General features: G+C 57.4%; 2 protein-coding genes across 2 annotated transcripts in view; one reads left to right on the forward strand and one right to left on the reverse strand.

Moving 5' to 3' along the window:
• Positions 1–4,083, reverse strand: LOC118967658 (uncharacterized). Its single transcript, XM_036994666.2, has 2 exons — positions 3,819–4,083; positions 1–647 (listed from the first exon to the last, which is right to left on the reverse strand). The coding sequence occupies exons 1-2, from the start codon at positions 4,081–4,083 to the stop codon at positions 1–3; spliced, it is 912 nt and encodes a 303-aa protein (XP_036850561.2).
• Positions 4,076–21,102, forward strand: part of ADRA2B (adrenoceptor alpha 2B) — a 24,075-nt gene continuing 7,048 nt past the window's right edge. The window contains exon 1 of the mRNA XM_017659781.3: positions 4,076–5,907. Coding sequence (XP_017515270.1) covers positions 4,556–5,907 — 1,352 coding nt within the window. The 5' untranslated portion in view covers positions 4,076–4,555. The remainder of the gene's footprint in view (positions 5,908–21,102) is intronic.

Below are 21,102 nucleotides of genomic sequence, written 5' to 3' on the forward strand. Positions count from 1 at the left end.
TTACCAGCCCCCTCTCTCCAGTTGTGACTGTCGGGACTGTGTCTGGGTGTTGCCAAAAGCCTCGTGGAGGAGAGTGGGGCAAAAATCACTCAGCGAGAACCGCAGGTTTAAAGTTTGGGAGAACAGGAGGCTGAGGAGTAGCTTGCAAAGAGAACCTGCAGTGTCCCAAGGGAAGGGAGCAGCCCCTTGTTTAAAATGTTGCTGAGAAACTGGGTAAGAGGAGGACACACTTGGTGGCATGGAGTCATGAATGGCCCACCAGGAGTAGATTGAGTGGACGATGGGGTGCAGGTGCCTGACCAACGGATTTGAGGCAGTGAGGGGCAAACAGTTGAAAGTGGCAGCTGCAGGGTGGGGACACAGAGGGCTTTCTAAGGAATTCTGCTGACCCTGTAGAGTGGGAACAATGACAGGAGGAGAGGGGAGAGCTGAAAGGACAGAGTTCTGGGGGACATGAAAGGGTTTGGGTCCAGAGCACAAGCAGAGGACTTGCCCTGCAAGCAGCAGTGGAGCCCAGGTAAAGGTACAGGTTGGGGATGAGTTCCCACGTAGTGACTTACATTTTTTCTCAAGCGGGAGGCAGTGAGACACCAGTTCCGAGTGGAAACATGAGCACGGTAGGAATGCCTGGAGATCCGTGATCACCACTGGAAAGCAAGGCCAGAGGATGCAGAGGGTGCTTTGCTCCAGAGAGAGCAGCTGCTTAGCCAAAGGCAGGGTGGGTGATTCAGGTGTGACCAGGGTAGGGGCTTTCTCAGGTGAGTTATGGTGGAGAAGTAATGATGGATTTAGTTATCAAGGGCACAACTCAAGGGTCTGGGAGGGTGGAAGTTGGGCCATACAGGTGGGGTCCCAGGGATTTGGCAGGCTGGGGCTTCCGGGGGAAGCCGGGCTGTGAAGCCCAGCTGGGGATCATTCCTGTGGGCTCTCAAGGAAGGCAGGCAGGGCAGCTCGGGGACCTTCCAAGGCCCTGGCCCAGGAGGATCTGTCAACTAGGATGGCACATCTGTTGCTTCACTCTTACAGCCAGGGATGGGACAACTGTTTCATTTTTTGGGGGGAAAAATGGTACTAGCTAAAAATAAAAACAAAACAAAATGGTACTAGCTTCCCCCATGGCCCCTCTTTCCAAGGACATCTCCTGGGGACAACTTCACCTGTCTGAGAAGGGCTCGTGTGTGTGACTGACACCAGCTGTTCCTACCCCTCACCATTCAACAATCCTGGGGACAGAGAAGGGATGTCTGCTCTGATGGAAGGAATCATGCAACAAACCCAGCTCAGCACAGCTCCAAGAGGGAAGGTGGTGCTTTAAAGAACTTGGTGAAGATGGCACCTCCCTCTGCCTGAAAAGGTGGCCACAAGTGAGTGGACCTTGAGGGGATCAAGCACAGAATGAAGTGTGAGGAGAGTCGTCTGGCAGAGCAAATGGCCCCTGCAAAGGCCTGGAGATGTGGGAGCCCAGGGAATGTTCAGGGACCAATATGGAGCCTGGTGGGGTAGGAAGGCAGGCCATGCCCGGCATTGTCTTCCTCCACTGCCCCCAACACACACACGCACACGTGCGCGCACAGCTGAGAATGCTCTACGCAGCTCCTGCTGCTGGCTGGTTGTAGGTCTGGACTAAACTCTGCCAGCCCTGGGAGACTGGGATGACAATGGAAGGTCAGATCTAGTTTGGGAAGAGCTGAAGGAAGCATCAGAAGGTTTGTGGAGGGGGAGGTGGGAGCTCAGAGAGGAGCAAGGAATCCAGTTATGTAACTGCCCTCATTGCCCTGAGAGCCTGGGCACGTCCAGGGGTGGCGCTGGTAGGTGGCAGCAGGTAACACAGAACCTGGGGTGGTGGCTGAGCCTCACAGGTGCCTGGAGACTCTCCCTGGCTGTCCCCACCTGGGCTGGTGCCCAGCAGGGCTTGAAGCTGGGTAGATCTGGAGCTGCCCCTTCAGGGAAGGCCCAGGTGAGGATCAGCGCTGGGGCTGAGGGTGGGGAGGGACAAGCAGGAGGGGGAGTATTTGCAGCCTTGGCCTCAGCTCCTGCAGGGTCCTGAGGCCTGGCTTTTTAAGGAAAATGGGCTGGGAGGCAAAGGCTGATGTGGTTGCCATGTCTATACCTACTGGCTCCCCAGCCTGAGTATTGCTGGAGGGTGTGAAAAACGGTCCCTCTTAATGCCCATTTGAGCCACCAGGGTGCTCAGACTCCTTAGCACCTGAGACAGGGAGCCCCAGGGACAGGCAGGAACTTGCTTCTGGCTGCTTCCCAGGCTCCAGTGGCCACCCTCTGTCCTTCCTCAGGGATGGGACTCCTGAGATCTCTTCATCCCTTCACAGTTGGGGGCTGTGGCCCTGCCTAACCCAACTCAGCCCAGTGAGTGGGAAGGATGCATCCACAAGACCTGTCTGTGGAGGCAGCAAGGGAAGCTGGCTGCCCACTCCTAGCCAGCACCCATTGTACCAGGCTGTGGGCACTCACACCTAACAGAGGGCTGGGCAGGCTGGCAGGAGGCAGGGATAGCCAGGGATCAAGGAGGAACTTCCCCCCACACCCCACGTGGCTGTGGGAGGGTCTGGGGTACTGGGTAGGGGTCAGACACTGTCTGTGGGCACTGAGAGGTTGCACTCCTTGCTCCCAGGAACATGGGGGAGGGGAAGGAACGAAGGTCCACCGGGCATACTGGCTTAAGGCAGGGTACTATGGAGGAGACCTACTTTTAGAGATAGGTTGATGAATATTTATACAGAGGATGCAATGCAGAGTTGTAGGCTATAAATATGAGGCTTGGCTCCACACTGGGGTTATGGCATTAGGGGCTCCAGAAGTGGTGAAAAAATGTGCCCTTGAGGCTGCACAGGTTGGCACTGGTGGCAAGGGGCACCAGGAGAGTTGGGGAGTGGGGGTGGAGCAGCAGGCTGAAGCTCTGTAAACCCAGGATGGGAGTCACGGCCGACTGCTTAATCTGACTTTCTTCTCACCCCAATTCCTCTTTCCACCACCACTCCAAAAGGGGTGTGCAGTGTGTATCGGGGAGTCAGCAGGGCTGGAGCAGGGAGGGTGCTCACTACCCAGGAGAAGGAAGCCCCTCCTGTAATAGCTGCCCCTGAGGCTTGTTCTCTAAGCTTTGTAAAAAAAAGACCCTCCTTTGACTCCCACTAGGTTTCCTTGGTCTGCGCCATGGAACACCCTTTTCCTGGTCAAGAGGTTGGCATTTGCCAAGCATGCACCCCCTCCCCCAGTGATCTGGGTCTGAGCTGCTGCTGAGATTTGAGTCCAAGCCTGTTCTCCTCTTACCTCATTGCCCTTAAGGGAGGAAACTGAGGCAGCTGCAGAGGAAACAGAAAAGCTGAAGTCCTAAATCTCTGAGCACTCACTTGCCCTACCAGGCTTGGGAACCTTCTCAGGGCCCGCAAGATGCCTGGAGGACGCAAGTCTCCCGGCTGGCCGCCGACCATCTCAGCACGTGGGCGGCGGCAGGGGGCGCTCGCAAGCTGGCCACGCGCGTCTTTTCCTGCTTCATAGGCCCGACGGGGTCCAGCTGAGACGGCAAAGCATTTGGGGATGGGGTTCGGGCAGTCTCTACGCTACCCCACCCCTTCCGCAACTCATTCCTTCTCGGGCGCCGGGTCGCGGGTGTGTTTATTATGCTCCGGCGCCCCAACACACCCACTCACCCTGCCCTTGGGGCTCGGTTAGTGGGAGATCAGCTCGCTCCCACCATCCTACAGCCGGGTGCTGGGACCCAGACCAGCAGTCCGCACGAGAGGTCCCGCCTTCGGGCCCTACGACGCGCCCGCGCCGCGTCCCCGCTCCCTGGGCGCACTGACCCTTCCACTTCTGCAAGCCATGTCCCCAGAATCCCGAAGACTCCAGACGCCAGATCTCTCTGACCTCCCGCTGCGCGGAGGCTGGGAGGAAAAGGGGTAGGGGCTCCAGGGCTAAGCTGGGCGCGGGGAGGCTGCGGCCCGTAGGTCCTCCGGCGAGGCGCACCTTCCACCCACCCTTGGTCGCTCGCCCCGCCCCGCCTCCCTCTTCCTCCACCTCCCGCCTCCAGTCTCCTCCCTCCTCCAGCCGCGCTCGCTCTGTCCCCATTCCCCTGCCGCGGCGGGTTGCCTGCAGGAGTGGCTCCCAGACAGAGCGAGCTAGCGGGCGGAGCGGGCACCTCTGCCTCCGCGCCTCCGCCAAGGACCGGTGGCGCGCCCCCTACCCGGCCCTCCGGGGCCCCGCGGCCCGACGTGCGTCCAGCAGCTTGGTGGCTGGAGGGCGCAACTTTCCCCCCGTTCCGGGCGAGGCGTGGACCGCAGCGGACAACTTGGAAAACTTCTCCGGGGCAGACGGCAGGGACGCCGGGCTCCAGTGGAAGAGGATGTAGGAGAGTGGTCGCTGGCCCCTAGCATTCCCCCGATCTCCTAGGCTCCGTTCGGTCTCGCCATGGAGCTCCAGCGCCTTCAGCGCAGCCAGGGGGGCGACCCACTTGTCTAGAGGAGCTGGGTGAGACAGCGCCGTCGTTGCCTGGGCACGAGCTGGGCGAGCAGCGCCCCCTCTGGCCACGTCCGGCCCCGCCATGGACCATCAGGAGCCCTACTCAGTGCAGGCCACCGCGGCCATTGCGGCTGTCATCACCTTCCTCATCCTGTTCACCATCTTTGGCAACGCGCTGGTCATCTTGGCTGTGTTGACTAGCCGCTCGCTGCGCGCCCCACAGAACCTGTTCCTGGTGTCGCTGGCCGCCGCTGACATCCTTGTGGCAACGCTCATCATTCCTTTCTCGCTGGCCAATGAGCTGCTCGGCTATTGGTACTTCCGGCGCACGTGGTGCGAGGTGTACCTGGCGCTCGATGTGCTCTTCTGTACCTCGTCCATCGTGCACCTGTGCGCCATCAGCCTGGACCGCTACTGGGCGGTGAGCCGAGCACTGGAGTACAACTCCAAGCGCACCCCACGCCGCATCAAGTGCATCATCCTCACCGTGTGGCTCATTGCGGCGGTCATCTCGCTGCCGCCCCTTATTTACAAGGGTGACCAGGGTTCGCAGCCCCGCGGGCGCCCTCAGTGCAAGCTCAACCAAGAGGCCTGGTACATCCTGGCCTCCAGCATCGGATCCTTCTTCGCACCCTGCCTTATCATGATCCTTGTCTACCTGCGCATCTACCTGATCGCCAAACGCAGCCATCGCAGAGGTCCCAGGGCTAAGTGGGGCCCTCGTGAGGGTGAGTCTAAGCAGCCCTGCTGGGTCCCTGGGGGAGCTTCAGCTACACTGCCAACCCTGGCTTCTCTGGCCGCTTCTGGAGAGGCCAATGGACACTCCAAGCCCATTGGGGAGAAGAGAGAGGGGGAGACCCCTGAAGATCCAGGGACTCCCGCCTTGCCACCCAGCTGGTCTGCCCTTCCCAACTCAGGTCAGGGTCAGAATGAAGGTGTTTGTGGGGCATCTCCGGAGGAGGAAGCTGAAGAGGAGGAGGAGGAGGAGGAGGAGGAGGAAGAGGATCATGAGCCTCAGGCCTTGCCAGCGTCTCCTGCCTCGGTTTGCAGCCCACCCCTGCGGCAGCCACAGGGCTCCCGGGTGCTGGCGACACTGCGTGGCCAAGTGCTTCTGGGCAGGGGCGTGGGCGCTGCTGTGGGTAGTGGGCAGTGGTGGCGTCGGCGGGCGCAGCTGACCAGGGAGAAGCGGTTCACCTTTGTGCTGGCTGTGGTGATTGGTGTCTTCGTGCTCTGCTGGTTCCCCTTCTTCTTCAGCTACAGCCTGGGTGCCATCTGCCCACAGCACTGCAAGGTGCCCCACGGTCTCTTCCAGTTCTTCTTCTGGATTGGCTACTGCAACAGCTCACTGAACCCCGTCATCTACACCATCTTCAACCAGGACTTTCGCCGTGCCTTCCGAAGGATCCTTTGCCGCCAGTGGACCCAGACGGCATGGTGAGCCGCCTGCCTGCTGCCCATGTCGGGTTGGTGCCAGGTGGCACCAGGGCCACCCTAATTCTTACCCTGTTTTGTGTGGCCACCTCCTTGGGGCTTTCTGGGGTCCACCCAGGTGCTTCAAGCTCATCTTGGGAGCCTCTGGGAGGGGCAGGGGCAGGGGCAGGGCTGCTGTTCACAGGGTTTTTGAAGACTCTCCTTGCTGGCTTGGCTGGAGGGCCAGGGACATCTTCTCCATCCTCTGCCTGAGAACAGGCAGACGGATGAAGCTTGGACCTTCCTGAATGTAGCTGAGCCCAGACTAGGATAAAGCACCTCCCTCCCAGAGCCCCAGATGCTGGCAAAGCCAATGGGTGGGCTTCCCTTCCTCGAATACCCTGTGTTCCCTGGCCAGTCACTTGCTTGCAGTGTTTTGTTTATTTCTCATCTTCCCCTGGTAAAGAGCAGGAAGCCAGCCTTCCATGTTTCCCAGGATGGCCTGCTGCTGAGGAGGAGGCATGCACATTGGGTACCCGTGACCCCCATCAGGCACTGAGTGGGGTTTTATGGGCTAGCACTGTCTCTGGGCCCTTCTTCCCCTTTCCCCCTGCTTTTGAATTTGTATCTCCTTTAAAGCCCAGAACTGTGGATCCTCTTCCTTACCTTGTACCCCTCTGGGAGGCAGATGTGTATGTGGATGCCTCAGAGGGGCAGTCTGGAAGCTTGGCCTCTGCCTCCACAGGAGATCCCGAATCACTAGCATTTATCCCCTGCAGAAACCCAGGGGTAACAATAGCTTACTTGCTGCAGGGAGATGAAAGGTTTTGTGGAAAGCTTTGAGCTCCATGGGGGAATGCACTAGAGAACCAGAAAATGTGATTATTCGGGGATATAAAAATCCCCTTCTCTGTGTGTTACCATCAGCTGTCTTCCTGTAGACTTTTGGTCTGTGCCTGGGTGTGTAAATTCCTACCCCAAACTGGAAGTGGGGAGTGGCAGACAGGACCACTATTTCAGTTAAAAGATTTCTTTGAGGACATGTTCTTGTGCCTGCAAAGGTTTGCATTATTATGCTGCATGGCAACTTCTCGACATTTCACCTGCCACACCAACAGGGTTTTCAGTGGCTTGGGCCCCCCAGTGGGGGTAAGTCTTTTATCATCAAGCAGGCAAATTGTTTCCCCAAGATAGTTAAAAATAGCCACACCATAGGAACAGTCTGAGATGAGAGCCTATGGCAGGTGACAGAGCCCCCAGGCATGGTGCTGCGACTGGAGCAGGTGAGCAAGGACCCCAAGGTGCCTAGGCAGGTCTCCAACCCCCAAATAGGCACTGTGATGGGACAGCCCTGGGCCATCTTCAACCCAGCTTGCTGCTGCATCCCAGTGATATAAGGGAACCCTTCCCTCCGAATTCTCTCCCTTACCCCATAACCTGGCACCCAGAACAAATGGGAGCACGTGAAGGATGTTTCCCAGTCTTCCCCATGGGAGTGGCTGGCTTCACCACCAGCTTGGGGGTAGGGCTGAGCAGCACAGATGCTGTTGTCACTGAGGGACCTGGCCAGATTTGGAAGGTGCTGAAGGGGTTTTCTGGTGTGGAGAGAGAATGGGGGGCACCAAAGAGAGTCCCTCCTGGGGAAGGGGACTGTTCAGCTTGTTCCTTGGTCTCTATGTGTGAGGCCTGGGCACTGCCCTGGGGCAGGGCTTGGGAGCCTGGCCCAGGGGAGGGGCTGACCTGAGATGTCTGCTGACTGGGCTTGTGTTTTCCCCATGGGACTTCTGCTATTCTTGCCTGTGTCCCCCTTGTTGTGATATGCAGGTGTTTTTTTAGAAGTCTGAGCTATTTTATCAATAAAGGATATTTTGTAATAAGCAGGCTCTGTCCTTGTTGCTCAAGGGCTGCCAGGGGTAATTTTTCCTTAGCTACTTGCATAGCAGACTCTGGGCATGGGCGCCCTCCCCAGGCCTTTCTCCTCCTCCAGGTGTGGCTGGCTGGTGCCCACCCACCTGCCTGCCTGCTTTGTCCACTCAGCATCCTTTCTTCATTATTACAAGTCAGTAGGGGTGAGAGTGGCCAGAGGAGCCTGAGACTGGCTGCTTGGCTAGGGAGAGCTTCCCAGAGGGGGTGGCCTTTGGGTTGGGTCTTGAGGGATGAGCAGAAGTACACCAAGAAGCAAGCTAAGAAGGTGTTTCCAGCAGGGGACACCACATGCCAAAGATACTGTATTTGGCAGATTTGTAGCAGTTTGAGAGCCAGCCTGAAGTTAGCCCTGCTGGGAGGTCAGAACAACAGCTGGGGGTCAGAGGAGTAGAGGAGGTGGTTAGACAGCAATCACATGGGGTGGGAAGAGCACAAGCAGGAGGGAAGGATGTCTCCCTGCGTGTTTTCAGCAGCTGCCTTTCATGAAGGCGGGAGAGTGGAATGAGCCGCTTTGCTTCACGCTCTCTCACACTAAGGTTCAGTCATGACATCAGAGCTGGAAGGCCTGTGGATGTCATCCCTTGTTTCTGCATTCCCCAGAAGAGGCTGCAAAGCCACCCTGTGACTTGGATTAGAAGTTGAGTCCACCGGGCTTACTATTCCACCTCGGAGAGGGCAGCCTCTGGGGCCTGCACCAGGTTGGCCTTGATCAGGGGGCAGGGGTAGGGCTGATGCCAATGGCAGACCCCAGGGAGGGGTGCAGCCTGGGAGGGGAGGGTGCAGGGAGGAGCAGAGAGGCCCCAGGGTCTGGTGGTGGGAGGCCACGTCCCACCTTCAACTTGATCCAGGATTCACGCTTTCCTGGGGCCATGGTTTCTGCCATGGTGACCAGTGGGGATTCCTATGTACCCACTTGCATTGGTGACTTGGCAGCTTCCCTGAGGACTTAGCCATAAAGCCATGCTCCCTCCCTGCTTCTCCTAGCAGCCTGGGCACCCACTGTGAAGGTGTTGTGGCCTGGGGAGGGTAGATCAGAGTAGCCCATTTGTTCCCTGCTTACTGAACAGTCTCTTCTCTGGCACTTTGTCTGATACCTCATTTAATCCTTATGCCCACCCTGTAAAATAAGTATCAGCCCATTTTATTTAGGAGAAACTGAGACTCAGAGAGAGTTACAACTAGCCTGAGGTCAAACAAGCTCAAACTCCTTCCACTGGACTACACTGTCCATGTCGCCTAAGGGTATGCAAGGGGCAGCCCAGGGGGCCTGGAGGCAGAGCTTCCTGCCCAGTCTCTGGAGGTGGTGGCAGAAAATTACCCCTACTGGAGCTGGACTGTTGGCAGTCCATTTTGAACACATTATCTCATTTAATCCTCACAAACTTGCTGGGTGTGGCTATTTTACAGAAGAGGAAACTAAGGCTCAAAGTCACCTAGCTGGGTCCCAAAGTCCCAAAGACAAAATTCAGGTGCAGACCTGTGGTTCCATTTTTTACTTCAGTTGTCATTCAGTGGTGCTGGCTGTTCAGGGATTCTGAAACTGGATATGGCTGGAGTCAGTAGGCAGCAGTGCTGTGACTGACTGCTCATGTCTGGCATTGCTACAGAATGTGTAAGTGATGGTATGTGTTTCACAGGTTCCATTCCAGACTGCTCAGTCCAAATCTTGGATTTTATTAAAGAGGGAGGTGACTTGCCTCAGACCCCCCACATGGTGGCAGAGCTGGGTCTAGAACCCAGGTTGTCTGTCTCTGTGCCCAGCATACCTCACCTTCCTACTGAAGGGATTGTGTCCAGACTCAAGGAATAGCAGGCCCATCTGCTGACAGTCTGCTGTGCGCCAGGTCCTGTGCTAGGTCTGGCAACATTTTGCTGCCTTAATCAGTTCTCAGATGAAGAACTTGAGGTGCAGAGTTCTGGGGACTTGTCCAGGGTCTCACAGCTAATAGGTAGGGCAGCTGGAGCCTTGAACTCCCAATCTGGTCTTCTTGTCCTCTCACACCCCATTCCTGCTGTTCCATGTGAGTAGCATCTGCTTTGATTTCACCCTGAGCCCGTCTGAGGGGAGTGGGTCAATGAGGTGGGCACAGAGCAGCAGAGATACGGGGTTGGATCACAGACTCTGCTCCCAAGAGTAATCCCGCAGGAGGCAGCGGACAAGGACAGGAGGCCAGCAGGGAGGGTTTTTTACTAGGTAGATGTGCACTGTCTTGGCCGGGAACTTCTGCCTTCTGGAGACCCTACTAACTTCTGTCTTAAGATACCCCTGACCAAAGGGAGTTATCAATAGAGCAGATAGCTAAACAAGAGGGAGGGTGGAGGACTTAGGAAGACTCCTCCTGCAACTGCACTAGCCCAGGGAGAATCTGGGTCCTTAGATCACAGGGGACTTCCTCGAAAGGCAGTTCAGCCCCAGCCTCAGGCAAGCTGCTGAGAAGTTTGGGTCACTGGAAACTCCTCTCTGGAGTACTGTTGTAGGAGGTGCTGCTGACGTGCCTGCTCAGAAGGGATCCATGGCAAGAGGGCCCAGCTTGACCTACAGCCAAGACTCAAGGTGGAGGGGCGCTTGTGGGTTTATCAGGCCTGGCCCCCTCCCAGCCCGTGCATGGTCTCCATTTTGTGTATTTTGGTGGTGGGGGTGTGCTGGAAAGGGGGCGTGAGGCCTTGCCCAGCTACCACCTGCAAATGGGGTTGGTGCTGGCTGAGAAGGAAGCATCTGCCCAGCTGGAGAGGTTACTGGGCAACCTTTCACTTCCCTGGTGCCAGCCAGGAATTCTGCTCAGACAGCTTGGTTACAGTGGACAGCAGCACTGGGGTAGGACTTTTTACTAGTGAAAATCACAGTGGGGAGGTGGCAGGTGGGCCGTGTCAGGCCCTGCTTCTGCCATCATTCATCTACCTGTCTCTGGACAGGGCTGGGTCCCTCTTGGGGCCTCAGTGTCCCTGCTGGCCCATGAGAGATGGTCCCTGTGGTCCCCGGAGCTTTCCAGCTGGATGCTCCCTCTCTGCCCTGCCCCTAGCCCATGCCCTGGAAGGCCCAAATGCAGAGGTTCCTGGGGTCATTCAGTTGTCTTAGAGTCATGCTCCTGGGCAGCATCAGGGCTGTGTTTTCTTCAACTTTGTACCTTATCGCAGGGGCAGACTGGGTCAGGAGTGACTGATCAGTTTGCGGCTACCTGAGATGCACAGGGACAGAGGAATAATGACAGCTCTGAGTCATTCGGGCCAGTGCCTGACATGCATCATCTGAGATTGGAGCCATCACTACCTCCATTTTAAGGGCAGAGGAACTGAGGCTGAGGAAGGTTGAGGGCCTTGCCAGAGGCTATCTAGCCCCGGGACATAAACCACAGAATCCGAGCTCAATTGTGTCACTAATGGGCCTCAGCACTTGATTTCTCAACAGTGGGGAGTAGGTCCAGGGCCCTCTCAGGCCGGCAGAGCCCCTGCCCTGTGCCAGCTGAGGGTCACCCCTGCAGAGACCCCACAGCTTTGGGGTTAATCTCCCTGCCTGCTGGCACCTGCATGAGAGCAGGAGCCCAGGCAGGGGGTGGGAGCTCCCACCCTTCCAGGCTCTGCTCACTGTTAGCAGGGGAGGTGGGGAGCCCTCAGCTAAAATTAGGCTCTGGGATTCTTTGTGCTCCCCACATCCGTCCTTTCTTCCGTCCAGCATGGGGAAGGCTGTTGTCAGCAGGCCAGAGCTGGAAGGAGTCTGGATGTCAGCTCGCACCCTCCCCAGGGTTCACCGGCTCTGATCTCCTCACACCTTCCCCTGGACCTGGGCCAAAGGCTCCTGCCCTTGGCTTGGCCTTGTGGCCAACTATTGATAAACAGTGATTTCAAGGGGAGAGGGGCCCCTTCTTAATACCACCTTCTCCCTGTGGGATTCTCCCCAGCTCCCTCCACTCCTCTCCCTCCTTCTTCTCTTCCTCCTGCCCCCTCCTGGTCCTTCCCACTTCCGGGTGCTCAGGGACTAGCTCTCCCTCCCGGAGCCTCCCTTCTGCCTCCTGCTGACCTTCTGACTTCTGCCTCCCCCTTGGGGATGGTCCTGGCTCTTCAGGGGACCTGTAGGCTCCGTGGGCTATTGTGGTTGCAAGGGGACTGGAACAGATTGCAGACCAAAAAGAGCCCCCCTCTCTGGCAAGTTGGGGCTATTTCTGGCCCCTGCAGCCCCCTGGGACCCCTGGCTCTCGGCCAGGCGGGGGAGGTGCTGGGCCCAGGCCGAGAGGGTGCGAGGGTTCTGACCTCTGATTTCCCTGGGGAGGGGGAAGGCCCCTTCTGGAGCTGGGGGGCAGGCCCCTCCAATCTCAAGCCACTACCTCCAACCCCATGGGGACCTGGGCTGCTTCAAGAGAGAAAAGGGCCGAGTGTCCCCGTGTCCATCAGTTCCGTTCCCACCCCAGCCCAGCTGCAGCTGCGAGGGAGGGAGCGTGAGAGGCTGCCTGGGCCCACGGCTTGGAGTCCCTGGACACTGGGGGCAGGTGAGGGTTAAACCCAGCTCTCCCTCTCCCAGGTGCCATTTTGACACAGCTGTTACCCTGCAAATCCAGGGGGGTGCTGGCAGCTGGAGTTTGGGTAGGCACAGGGCTTCAGCCATTTCAGAAACTCTGGCTAGGATCCAGAGGCTCGGGTCATGGTCCCAGCAGGGCCACCAAGTTGCTGGGTAACCTTGGGCAAGGCCTTTCACCTCTCTGGGCTTCAAATTCCTCTTTATCAGGTGAAGGAGTTGGACTGGAGTGTGGTTCAGATGATGTCCTGGGTGCTGCCTTAGGAAATACTGGGCAGGAGCAGAGAGAGGTGAGGGAACAAATCAGTGGTCTCCTGCCCCCACCACCCCTGCCTTTTTCTGCCCATCAACTGTCGGGAAGCAGCTCCTCCTACCTGCCCACCAGGCTTCCTTCTCTGTCAGCTCCTAAGGTCACCAACCCTTTCCCACTCCAGCTCAAATAACACCTCTTGGCCACCTCCCTGTCCTGCCCTGCAGATCTAGGTAGTGTGAACTGCAAAAGGGCCACCTTGAAAGACATTCCCACAAGGAAGGCCGGGAGCTGGTGGGCCTGGGAAAGGGGCCTGTGCGTGTGGAGAGGGAGAGAGAAGTCTGTTCTCAACATTGTGTCTTAGGTAAGGCAGAAAAGAGAAGGAGGCAGGGTGAGGTCTTCTTGGAGGGGCAGGCAGGGGCATGGTGCTCCTGGGAAAACCGTGTTCTCATTGGGCCACAGCCTTGAGTGAGACAGAGAAGATGCAGCTCGTGAAAATAAACGTACTTTGACCCCAGCTGTGGGCATGTGCCTGCTGGCCTACCCCTGAGGGCACGACCCTCTGCCTTGATGCATGTATGCCTCCCAGCCTGGCACAGAGCAGACAGATGCACAGGAAACATTTGTTGAGTGAGTTTTCCCAGCAAACTAGGGAGGCCTTGGCCTTAGTTACCTAACGCTGGGGACCCTGTGCTCTGGGAGTGCATCTCTGAGTTGGTATTTAATTTTTCTGTTCTGTTTTGTTTTGTTGTTTTCCCATAGTTTCCTAGAGAAACTCTGTTGGAAGATTCCATCCTGGCCTTGGCTGAGCAAGAGGCGGGAGAACTGTCCCATAGAGCTGGGCAGGCAGGAGGTGTCCTGGGAGGTGGTGGCAGGAGCCCATCTGGCACGCAGAAGAGCAGATGGGGCTGAACAGAGAAGGCACAGGCAGACAGAGGGCATGGCTGGGTCATCCCAGTGGCAGCATGGAAGGGTCCTGGCTGTGGAGTCAAACCTGGCTCCATCGCCTACGAGCTGTGTGGCCTCAGACAAACCACAAACCCTCTCTGAGCCTCAATTTCCTCACATTTAGAATGGATAATATGAACTACCTTAAGATTAGAGAGGTGTGTGGAAAGATAGAGGTGACATATAAGATGCCCTAGTAGAGTGTGGGCCCACAGAGTTGGCACCTATGAATGGCAAAGCCATTATGATTATTCTTCTGGAAGTCCAGGTACCCTTGTCCCTTGATGTCCCCTGCCTCACTGCTCACTTCCATCAGCATCCTGATGGAAGGAGGGTGGGCTCTGCACCCTGGAAGATGGCCCCATGCCACATGTGGAATCTGCTCTATCTGCTGTATTTATCCCTTACCCTAGGCTTTCCGGGCTCCAAAGCCTCTCCCACCAGAAGCCCCTGCCAGGCTTTCTCCAGTGTAGAGCTGGAAAGGGAAGGTTCTCAGGCAAATGTGTCAAATACCCCACATGAATGCCCACAACCTTACTGCTCTGTCCATGCCAGATGTTGCTAATGGACCCCAGGAAGGACTCTCCCATTAGCCAAGACAAGGCTGCAAGGAGTCCAGGCAAGCATCCTCAAACACTTGCAGCAGTGTGCAAGACGAAACCTATTTGCTTCTCAGATCTTGGGGGCATCCTGGCCTCGTTCTCTGTGAGCATATGGGGGAAAGGGCTGCTCAACCTGATGTGAGGAGAACCTTCTATGATGGATGGTAAAGAGGACAGTCTCTGGATTCCTGCACTGCTGTTGCAGTATGGGAGGGGCCACAGGTCAGTGCCCAGGACCAGAGATTCTGATAAGATTGCATATGGAAACACACTTCCAGCAGATGGAAGGGCCAGGGAATGTCTGCCGAGGGTGAGGCCAGGCAGCATGGCAGGAAATGGGGCAGAGTGGGGGCTTCTTGGGTCAGCTTGCCTTGATCTAGGTTAGAAGTGGGCAGGAAGAGAGGGGAAGGGACGCAGAGACACCAGGAGGTCTTATTCTCTCAGGGATGTGTGACGCAGGGCAAGGAGGGTTCAAGGATTGCCCAGCCTGCACAGCTGGACAGCCTGTTACACTGCTGTGGGTCTGATCACCCACTCTGAGCAGATGCTGTTGCTCCCTGAGTCCCAGGAGTAGAAGTTGAGCCCTAATCCCCTCCATCTGCACAGTGCTCCATAGCAACAGGGCCCCTGTAAGCCCCGTCCATCTGTGTGCATCACCATACCCTGTACCTGCCCTGGCCCCTCCCCAACCAAACACCCATCTCCTGTCCCTGCCAAGAGCTTCCTCAACACTTACCCCCAGCTGGCATACTAGATCTTTCACCTCCCTGTCTGCTACTTGTCTTTGTTCCCTGCTTGGTCTGGTAGGGAACTAGACTGTCCCCCATGAGGGTGGAGACAGATGTCTGTCTGTTCACTGCCGAAGTATCCCAGGCCTGACAGTCCTGGCAAATGAAGAAAATGTAGGGGCTGGCTTGGCTGGTCAACTGCCTGACACTTAAAATACCACGGGAAACGTGGTGAGGTGCTGACAACCGTATTGATGAGAACTCTGCCAGGGAGGGGAGGAAGAGTGGACAGTGGGGAGGGAGGCCAGAGCTTCAAGAGATGGGCTTGGACCACAGCAGGTGTTGGGTATTGGCTGAGCCGCTGCTGGGCAGTTGCATGGGCTTTGAGTTCCCTACAGCCTGGCCTTCGTTTGGCTCAGTGGAGTGTGCAAGTTCGGGGGTCTTGCTGGGAACTGCAGAGGTGGGCAGAGATTGCCCCATGTGGCCCTCCACCCCAGCCCTGGGCCCATCTTGGCTGCAGTCCCAGGATGGGCATCTGGTCCAGGGGAAGCAGTTTGGAGGGTCCTGTGTCAAACCTGCCTGGATGCCTGGGTCCCTTCCTGCACTGCCTCTCAGTGCTCAAAGCTCTGCGCTAGGCTCAGGGTCACAGACAGCCAACACCACCCTGCGGGGGGCCCAGCTGGCAAGGAGAGGCCTCCAGCACCGAGGTCACAGAGCACCGAGGGACAGAGGGCAGTGGCCGGACACAGAGAAGGCAGGGCGGGTGGGCCTTCTTGGGCGCAGGAAGCTGGGAAGGAGGCAGCTGGAGGGTGGTGCTGGTGTCTTGGGCAAGAGGGGTGCGGTGGGGAGCATGGGGACCAAGCTGCCTGGGCTATGGCTTGTGTGTGGGCTCAACCATGTTCTGAGGTGCCTTCTGGCCCCAGATTGCTCCCCAGTGGCAGGCGACAGGCTGGGTGAGGCCCAGGGCCAGCAGCTGCCTCAGTTGGGATGTCAGGGTCTCCCGGCTCCAGGAAACCGGGTAAGAGCGACAGAGTGACAGTGTGAGGAGGCTGCAGCGGCAAAGGGGAGGAGACACGACCACAGCTGAAGGCGGCCAGCAAACGTGTTTATTTTCTTCTCTCTAGCTTGAAGTCTCCCTGGCTGCCTGGGTCTTGGTGAGGGGCACTGGGGAGTGTGCATGCCCCTGATACATGCCCAGCTCCCCGTGTCCAGTGCGCTCCTGTGAGACCCAGTCGGTGGAGAGCAGGGGTCAGGAACTCTGGGGTGATGCCGAAAGGGATGGGGTTAAATCTGGCATGTCTAATTTCATTTTTACCCTTCTGTGGCACCTGGGCCCAGGCAGTTGAGGGACTTGTCCCAGGTCACAGTGGGCAGTGCCTGGAGCCGCACCAGAGCCCAGGTCTCCTGGCACTCAGGGTACAGCTCTCTGCGGGGGCCTTGGTCCAGCTATGGCACCAGCCCTGCCCACACCACCCTTGGGAGGAAGCGCAGGGCAAGGGCTCGCACTGGGGAGAAGCTGGTCTGTGTGGTTCTGGGAACAGCCTGGAGGTATGGGTGGGAGTTGTGAGGGCACGCTGGCCCCAGCTGCCCCACAATTTGTCATGGTGTATGTGACACCCATCTCAGCCCCTTGGGGCTTGGCTTGTTGGTGAAGTGCTTCCCCCTCTGCCCTGAACCCCAGGGGCTGGGAGTGGCTTTTCAGATGCTACAGGGTAAACATGGAGGGCTCTGTGCCCTCCATGCTTCAGCTCTGGGCCAAGATCAGGGAGGAGCCCACCTTATCCTGGCTGCAGCTTGTGGGGTGACATGGTCCCTCTCATCCCCATCCTGGGCGTCCCTCTGGTTGGGTGGGCCTCAGAAGATGCAGGCTGCTCTCACTCTGCCCAGGCCTCCCTGCCTACCCCCTCAGCACACCAGCTCCTCTACAGTCTGCTGGATCCAGCTTGTGACCCTCCTTTCCCTCTACCCTCCTCCCTGCCCCCTCTCTCTGTCCTCACTCAGAAAAGCCTCTGTTGGGGTGAACCCTGACCACCCAGAGGTCATGGTCCCTGTGGCTGCCCTAAGCCTCAGGGCAGGGCCACTCCCTCCTCAGAACTGCATAGCCTCCTGCCCCTGCTCACTGACATCCTTCTGAATACAGCTGCCTGGGCAATGTGCGGCCCAGTGGCCCAGTGAGCTCCTCGGGGCTGGCGGGCCCAGGCCCTGTGCAGCAGCCGCCTGCGGCCCTGCATCCAAGGGATGTGGGAGGGAGTGAAGGGCTGGCGACCAGCTCTCCGGAGGGGCCCCTTCCCCACCCCCAGGGCATCAGCCCCTTTATTCTCTCCTCATGACGCTTCCTCCTCCTCCTCTCTTCCTTTGTATTGTCAAGTGTGTTGATAAATTCTCTAGCAGGGCTCAAAATCCTCATCCCTGCCTTACCAAGTGCAGCTCCATCCCGTTAGTAATCTCTCCACACACACACACTCCTTCCCCCCACTCCCCAGTGGCAGGCAGCTCCAAGCTTGCAGCCTCTGGGTCCTGCCCCACCCCAGGCCAGCCTTTCCAGATTCTGGGGGTTGTTTCAGGGACTGGGACCTGGGTCTGTCTCTGGGGAAGCTCACTTGGGATGGGCCTGGGGGGTTGTTAGAGGGCCCCGCTGTCACCCTGACAGCAGCCAGGGAGAGCTCTGGGCCCAGGGTATGGGGCCCGAAGGCATGCGAAAGGCCAGAGCTCATCCTCCCAGAGGCTGGGATTGCTAGCAGATATGCCTTCCTGCGAAGCCAAGCACGCACTTCCTGGCTGCCCTCTCTCTGCTAGGCCAGGCACTCCGTCCCACTGGAGCCACTGGAGCCACTGGAGCCAGCATGACCACCACCCCTTCAGCCTGGTGGCTCTGAGGTGGATGTCTGTTAGGAGGCTCTGTGGATGTGAGGCCAATGGCCCAGAGGACATAAGTAGAAAGGGCAGCATTAACATCACAGGCTCCCTGGTGGGGGCTGCCTCAACTGCAGGGAGCTGGATGGGAGCCTTGGCTTCAGGCCCATCAAACCCCAAGACTCAAGACCCTGCACAAACAGTCCAGGCCCTGCAGTCACCCAGCAGACAAGTTCCTCAATTCCCCAAATAACAGGGTATTTAATGAGTTGCTTTGTTGTCCTGCCATTGGTCCAGCCAGGCTTGGGAGGGCCCCTGGGCAGACAGTTGCTCAGTGGTCAGGCAACTGGCCCTGATCAGGGGGACTCCTTAGGTAAGTCACTTGTCTCTGAGCCTGTTTTCATATCTGTAAAACAGAAAGAAGCATCTCAAGATGAGATGGGACAGTGTATGAAGAGAACTGGTGCACTGAGTATTTTCTATAACACACAAATGCTTTCTCTGCCCCTTTCCAACAGGGGATGAAAGGGTGAGGGTGTTCAGGAATAGCCTGTCTCTAGAACTTCTGAGGATCAGCTCTCGGTCCCAGGAATCATCCTGGGAGGGGCTGGGCAGACCTGCAGAGCTGCATTCAGACCCTGGCTGACTGGCTGTGTGACCTCAGAGAAGCCACTCAACTTCCCTGACTTCTACATTTTCATCTGATAAATGAGGCCCCCGCTGAATGTTGCTCAGAGGGTCCTGGAGAGTTCTGAGATGCTTGTCACAGAGACAGAGCCTGTGTGTGCTGGCAGACCTAGGCACCTTGGGGAGGGAGGCAGGGCCTGGGGACATGGGTGTGGCTCAGAAGGTCTGCCCTGGGGCAGCTCTTGGACTGGGAAGGTCCTGGCTATGCTGAGGCTGAGGTAAGAGTCTGGGACAGGCAGGGGCAGATGGGGGCCTAGAGCTGCCTCCAAGACCACCCGCTCCCTGGCTGCAGCAACAGCCAGGGCTGCTACCTCTTCCCTCTGTTATTCACAGGTAATTACCCTAAATGCTACAGCTGTTGTCATGACAACACATAACCCATCCTTAGGTAAAAGCCCTGTTCCCGGGGGAGTTGGGCTGTCTCCAGCTCCCCTGGCCCCACTGCAGACCCCACGGCCCCCTTCAGGTTCCCCAGCTCTTCCCCCTCTCTCCCTCCTTACCTCCCTCCCTTCCATTTTGGTCCTTTTGCAGAGGTCACTCCTGTTTTCTAAATTTCCAGAATTTTTCTGTTTCTGTGTTTTGTTGTGCTATGTCTGGGTCTCCCTCTCCCTCCTCCTCCTCCTTTCCCTCATTTTTCTCTCCTCTCTCCTCTTTCCTTTTTGCTGCATCCTGAGTATTTTTCTCAGTTTCCCTCTGTCTCTTTCTCTTGGACTGTCTCTGTCTCTCTCCCTCCTTCTCCCCCATCCTTGGGTGTAGGGGGACTGCATGAAGATGGTAGAGATGGGCAGGACCTGCTGGCCAAGTGGGGTTGCTCTGCAGGGGCCTTAGGAAGCCTGTGGGGCTCCCCAGGCTGGAGCAAGGGGAGCCCAGCGTAGGCTCCAGCCTGCGTGGTGCACGGCCAGGAAGACCTCCACCTGGTCATGAAACAGTGTAGGCCAGAGAGCTGCCTTTACTCTGCCCCCATCCCCTGCCTGTCCCTCTGTGGGGCTCCAGCTCGAATGCTCCCTGGACTGAGGCACCCCTCCTGAGTGCTCCCTGCATGCTCAGCGCCATCCTAAGGTCATCCACTCGGGAAGCTTTGCCACAACTCCAGGAGGTAAGGGGCATTACTCTGTTCTACAGGCCGGTAAATGAAAGATCAAAGCAGCCCAGCAACTTGCTCAAGACCACACAGCTGGTCAATGGAAGAGGCAAGACCTGACATTCGATTCCCTAGCCAATGCTCCATGGGGCTCTAATATTAATACTCTTTCCCGAGTGGTCACTATGTGTCAGGCACTGCACATTTAGCAACTTGTGAACTGGTTTAGCCACCCAGCAACCCTACAAACACGAACCATGAGCATCTATTTTACCAGTGAGGCACAGAGAGGTTAAGTACCTTTCTTAAGGTCACACTGGAGTCAGGGGTGAGGCAGGGTTTGGACCCAAGTCTTTCTGTCTCCAGAGCCTGAACTCTTTACATTGAGTGTCATTATCACCCTTTTCCTCTCCTACGGGGATGGGGCCACAGAAGAGAGGGACAAGTACTTGCACTCAAGTCCCTCCTTCCCCCCACCCCCATCTCATATAAAGTCCCCTCTGGGCCCCAGCCAGGCACATTTTTGGGATCAGAGGAGGAAACCACATGGTGAGAGGCAGCATGTTCTTCGCTGGGTTGCACACAAGCGTGTGTGTGTATGCATGTGCGTGTGTGTATGTGTGCGTGCGTGTGTGTATGTGTGTTCCAGATCCTATGGCTCCTTGTAGACCTCCAAGGCAGTCACCACACCCTGTAAGCACTCCCAGGACTCTTGTCACAACCCAACACCCCAGGGCCTCAGGGAGCAGGAGGGGCTGATGGGTGGCCGAGTGCGTGATAGGGGTCGGGCTGTGGTGCCCCCGCCTCCAGGCATGCTCTCCTGGCCTGGGTGCAGCCCTTCTTGCCCCATTGCTCCAGTCCCTATAGAGCGGCTTGGGCCTTGGAACACGCTGTCCTGGAGGGCTGCTGTTGGGATGATGGAGAGGCGGGCTATTTTTTTTTTTTGAGAGGCTGGTTATTTTTAACAGCCCATATTCATGGACAAAGCCCATCCAGGCCAGGGGAAGAGACCTCAAGGGAGGGTGGGGATCAAAACTCCAGGCCCTCCCAGATTCTCCCCACCATCCCTTCTCCTCCCCCCGACTCCTGGGCCTGAGAGGCCCTGCGAGGCCCTGCAGGCTTTGTGGCTGGCCCTATGGTTGACAGGATCTTTGGGCAGAGGGTGGCTGCCACCTGCCTGTCCACACTGCAGGAGGGCCTGGTGGTGGTGGGAGCCTCAGAAGTGAGCCCCCCTCCTCTAGAAGCTGCAGGTCTGGGAGCTGATCAGAGCTCATGTGCCAGCTGGGGCTGCAGGGAGCCCAGGCCTAGGTCTGGCCTGCTCTGTCCAGCTCCTGCCAGTCCTGGACCCACTTCTCTTTCTGTGCCTCCAAGGAAAGTAGCTCATTCTTCAAGCTTCCTAGGCTCTTCTTAGCTTGCGCAGGAGCCCCTGTATGATGGAGTAGGGGCCCCTTCAATCCCCCAATTTCTTCAGATATCTGAGTCTGCTCCTACTGGTCCCAACACCCTGTTTATTGGGTCCACCAATGAACAGGCACATGCAGGCGTGTAGCCTGTGCTCTTCCTCCCTGTGAGCTGTTTACCCCACTGAGGAGGGGTGCGAATGTCTTGCTGCTCCCATCTGGACCTCTCAGGGAGCC

The sequence above is a fragment of the Manis javanica genome, chromosome 1, assembly GCF_040802235.1.
Source record: "Manis javanica isolate MJ-LG chromosome 1, MJ_LKY, whole genome shotgun sequence".
Taxonomy (NCBI): Eukaryota; Metazoa; Chordata; class Mammalia; order Pholidota; family Manidae; genus Manis; species Manis javanica.